This window comes from Melospiza georgiana, chromosome Z, assembly GCF_028018845.1.
Source record: "Melospiza georgiana isolate bMelGeo1 chromosome Z, bMelGeo1.pri, whole genome shotgun sequence".
Taxonomy (NCBI): domain Eukaryota; kingdom Metazoa; phylum Chordata; class Aves; order Passeriformes; family Passerellidae; genus Melospiza; species Melospiza georgiana.
The window spans coordinates 25,147,671-25,152,078 of NC_080465.1; the positions used below are offsets into that span (position 1 = coordinate 25,147,671).

The 4,408-nt window shown below is 39.9% G+C and overlaps 1 protein-coding gene across 2 annotated transcripts in view; it reads left to right on the top strand.

Annotated features, from left to right (window-relative positions):
- Positions 1 to 2,642, top strand: part of SEMA4D (semaphorin 4D) — a 99,155-nt gene extending 96,513 nt beyond the window's left edge. For both annotated transcript variants that reach the window (XM_058043148.1, XM_058043150.1), the window contains 2 exons: positions 927 to 1,024; positions 1,533 to 2,642. In XM_058043148.1, coding sequence (XP_057899131.1) covers positions 927 to 1,024; positions 1,533 to 1,562 — 128 coding nt within the window. In that variant the 3' untranslated portion in view covers positions 1,563 to 2,642. The remainder of the gene's footprint in view (positions 1 to 926; positions 1,025 to 1,532) is intronic.
- Positions 2,643 to 4,408: the final 1,766 nt, after the last annotated feature.

Sequence of the window (4,408 nt, forward strand, 5' to 3'; positions counted from 1 at the left end):
TCAGCACTGGTGAGGCCTCACCTTGGGTTCTGTGTCTGGGCCCCTCAGTTTGGGAAGATGATGGAGAGTGAGGTTGAGATGCTTGGAATATGTCCAGAGAAGGGCAACAAGGTTGGTGAAGGGTCTGGAGCACAAGTCCTGTGGCTGAGGGTGCTGGGGCTGTTTAGCCTGGAAGAAAAGGAGGCTCAGAGGAGACCTCATCACTCAGAACCACCTGGAAGGAAGGTGTAGCCAGGTGAGAAGCCAGTCTCTTCTCCCAGGTCAAGAGGATACAGGCTCCGCTGTCCCAGAGGAGGTTTAGGTTGGACATTAGGTGGAATTTCTTCACAGAGAGGATAATTAAACATAGGAGTAGGCTGCTCAGGGAAGTGGTGGAGTCACTGTCCCTGGAGGTGTTTAAGGGAAGACTGGATGTGGCACTGGGTGCCATGGTCTGGTTGACAAGGATTTGATCATTGACAAGGATTTTACAAGGTTGGATCATAGGTTAGATTTGATGATCTCAGAGGTCTTTTCCTGATTGATTCTGAGGTCCTGTGATTACTGACAAACGGGAAATACTAACTGGACATGTCTATCATGTTAACTGGTCCTCTCCAACATGTCACTCTTCTGCCCAGGCTTATGATCTGCCTGGAGCATTCCTGTGCTTGTTAGACGGGTTTGAACAATTAATTTGTACATGCTAGCTTTTAGATCTCGAATCACAGATAATGGCACTAAACCCCTTTGCTCTGGAGGCACAGTGTAAGAGACATAACCATTTAAACAAAACTTACTGCCGAATACCATGAAAGGATGTAGAGCAAAATGAAGGATGGGGGTTCCTTCTAGCCCCATTCCTGCAGGACAGGCAGTCCTGGATCTGATCAGGTACTGACTTCTGCCTTTATATGGTTATGGAATCATCCCATTTCCGTTCTCAGATAGTACTGATCAGGATGCATGGACCAAAGAATTTGATACCTGGAGAAGTGCCATCAGTGAACATGACAAGATGATGCAAAACTGGAGGAAAACGTGGGTAAGACTTTTATAGACTGCCTCTTGCACTTCTGCAATTGCATGTACTGATATAACAAAATTATCAGTGTTCTGGTACACATCATCATTCCTGACCCACTCAGCAGTAAAGTCTGTGTATGACATTTACTGCAGTTGTGTCAGCTTATTCCTTCAGTCCACTACCCAAGTGCTCATCAGTCAGTAGTTCTGTTCCTGCCCAACACAGTAACTCTGCGTATAGTGAATGGAGTAGATAAGTTTCATCACATCTGTAGACTAACTGGATTGCAGAGACTACTGGACTTTAAAAATGGTACTGTCCATAAAAGCTGACCTTTTTTATTTTTTAATTTTAAAAGAAGTCCATACCCATCTCTTAATATTTTTTTCCAACAGTTAGAAGATCACTTTTGAAAACCTTAGATATTATGTGCTTGCTGCCTGTGGAACAGTTAGTATAGGCAACCTTAAGCCCCATTTTCATTTTTAGAGTGGTATTAACACATCATTCTCAAATTTTTCTTCAGGAGACCTGCAACAAGAGAAACAGCCTCTAACGGACAAAGGAATTAACAGACTAGAAGGAGAAATATATGCAAGTTAAGAGTACTTGTTACTCTTATTATTATAGCATTTGGAGATGTCTTTTCAAGTGTTAGTGCTGACATTAAAACCGATATTCAGGAGAATCACCTCAAGCATGAAGTGGAAGGGGATATTCTTACTGCACCAAAGCTAAATTACATGGTACAAGAGAAGCCACCCATCCCATCTCTGGTTTTCTTTTGTCAGCTATTTTAGCTTAATAAAGAACAAAAGAACAGCACAGCAAGATTTGTGCTGTTCAAAGAATGTGATACGATGTTTTCTGTTTTGAGTTCATTAAGCCAACCAGATAATTCTGGGCTTGAGGATCTTGGCATAAGATTTAGAAATTAGGATGTGGATCACATTTATTTAAAGGCATTTCAAACTTGTACACTTATTTTTCTTTTACTATGTTTACCCTTATGGTGCCAGGGTTTTGAAGAGCATTCCTTTCTAGAGTCAGCAAGCTCATTTGTTAAAAGATATTTCCTTTGGTAATTGTGCTGGGTTTTAGTTAATTTTCTTCACAGTGGTTGGTGTGAGACTTGATGTTCTGGATTTGTGCTGAACACAGGGTTGATAATGGAGAAATGTTTTTGCTATTGCTGAGCAGGGCTCACACAGAGCCAAGGCCTTGTCTGCTTTTTGCACTGCCACAATGGCAAAGAAATTGGGGGTGCATGGGAGGTTGGGAGGAGACACAGCCAGGACAGGTGACCCAAAGTGACCAAGGGGATATTCCAGACCATGTGGCATCATGCTCAGTACATAAAGGCAGGGAGGCACGTTTGGAATGATGTAATTTGTATTCCCAAGTAACCATTATGTGTGATGGGCCCTGCTCTCCTGGAATGGATGAACACCTGCCTGTCCATGGGAAGCACTGAATGAATTGTTTTGCTTTGCCTGTGTGCATGGTTTTTGCTTTTTCTATTCAACTGTCATCATGTCAACCCATGGTTTTCTGGCTTTTACCCTTCCGATTTTCTCCCACTGTGAGAGGCTGGGTGGTGCTCGCTGGGCTTAAACCATAGTAATAAAGTTTCTATACCAAATAAAGAAGTTCTGACTCATGCTTAAAATGCAGATAGATTACAAAGTATGCAAGAAGACTCATTAGTTTTTGCAAAATCTTCTTCTATATTTGAGATAATGTAGCTTAAAAATTCTATGCTGAATGAATTCAAAGACCATTCCTTATGATGATCAAGTGTGATGATCAGACTGAAAATGTGAGGACCTACACACTATCCACAGTAGAAGTGTTCTACTGCATTACTGCTCAGAGTTTTGTCCTTCTGCACCTAAGAAACAAAAGTCCGATGTATATATTAAATTTTCTCTATTATCTGCTCAATCAACAATCTGGAAACAAGTAAGATGCTCCCTAATAATCAGTAAGCTCAGGCAGAGAGCTGCTTCGAGTGGTATCAGAAAGCTTCATACACATCCTTAAGTTCTCTCCTAACTGGTAAGATTTAAATCAGAATGTTTCTGACATTAAAGAAAGCGGTCTCTTCATGCTAAGACTTGAATGATCCTTTTTTTTTTTTTTTCAGTATCAGACCACCTTGTCACACATGCAGGGTGAAAACTCATTTTTCCCTACTTTTCTTAACCATTTTCCCTGTTTTTCACATAGGCATTTCATTAATGCAGACTTCCAATACCACCAGAGTTAATTTTTTTCTCATTTGTTCTCGTAAGTTTTTTGCTCTCAAGACAACTATAAATAGACTTTTCTTGACTTGTTTCTCCTCCATTGTTGAACCCATTTGGAGCTTACTTGCCATAGTTCTCTGCTCCACAGTTTAGTTCTCTGGAGTGAGTGGGAATACAAAGTAAGACAGGGGTCAGGGTTATGTATGATGTAGCTAAGCTTTGCTTTGTTTCTGCAGGAAATTACTGCAAGTAGTAAAAAGTTGCGAAATTTTTTGTTTAGTTCAATTTTATGGGGAGGCTAAAAAAGAAAAAAAAAAGAAAAAAAAAAAAGAAAAATCTGTGTACCAGCATTAGTAACCATGGCTGTGACACCTTACAGTAAATTTTTTATACCCTATAAGAACTAGAAATAAGTCCCTAAGATTGTGAACATGTAATGTTTCTGAAGTTTTATGCTCTTCTAGAGTAAGACAAAATAGAAAGCATGGTCAAAACCCAAACTTCTTTACCAACTGATCCTCATTCCATTCAATGACTGGGTTTATCAGTTCCAGAATTTTAAATGTGTATCCAAGTGGCACAGGTACACATGAATAAATCACAACTTACCTTTGCATCAAGGGTATATGCTGGCCAAAAGCATGTTTTGTCACTGGGGCCTTTAACCCCCAATTTCCATGTAAGATTAGGAGGAACTAATACAAAAAAGATCATCATCATAACTAGTGCATTTCAAGATAAGGCCAGCTCCCCTTGTCAACATTCTTTCCAAAAAGTTTAAGGTAGAACATTTCAGGTATCACTAAATTCCCATAAGTCACACTCATTCTTTACAGAATCAATATATTGTAACAGATTTTATACAATTGACAGTCTACAAAACTTTTTGCATTTCAAAATTGTTTGAAGTTTTTTATATCACTTCTATCATCACAAGGCAGATACTTTCCAAAGTATTGCACTACAAATGTTCAGTATGGTGAAGAAACACCTCAGAGATGCCGAGCAGCATACGGCATCTGTATCACCTTTCAGAAAAGCTGACACAAGTTATATGTGCATCCCTTCAATTACCTTCTTTAGGCCTGTCCTCAAAGACCAGTGTGTATATAGGCCATTCCCACTAAGGTGCTCCACCACTACTATAAGCACA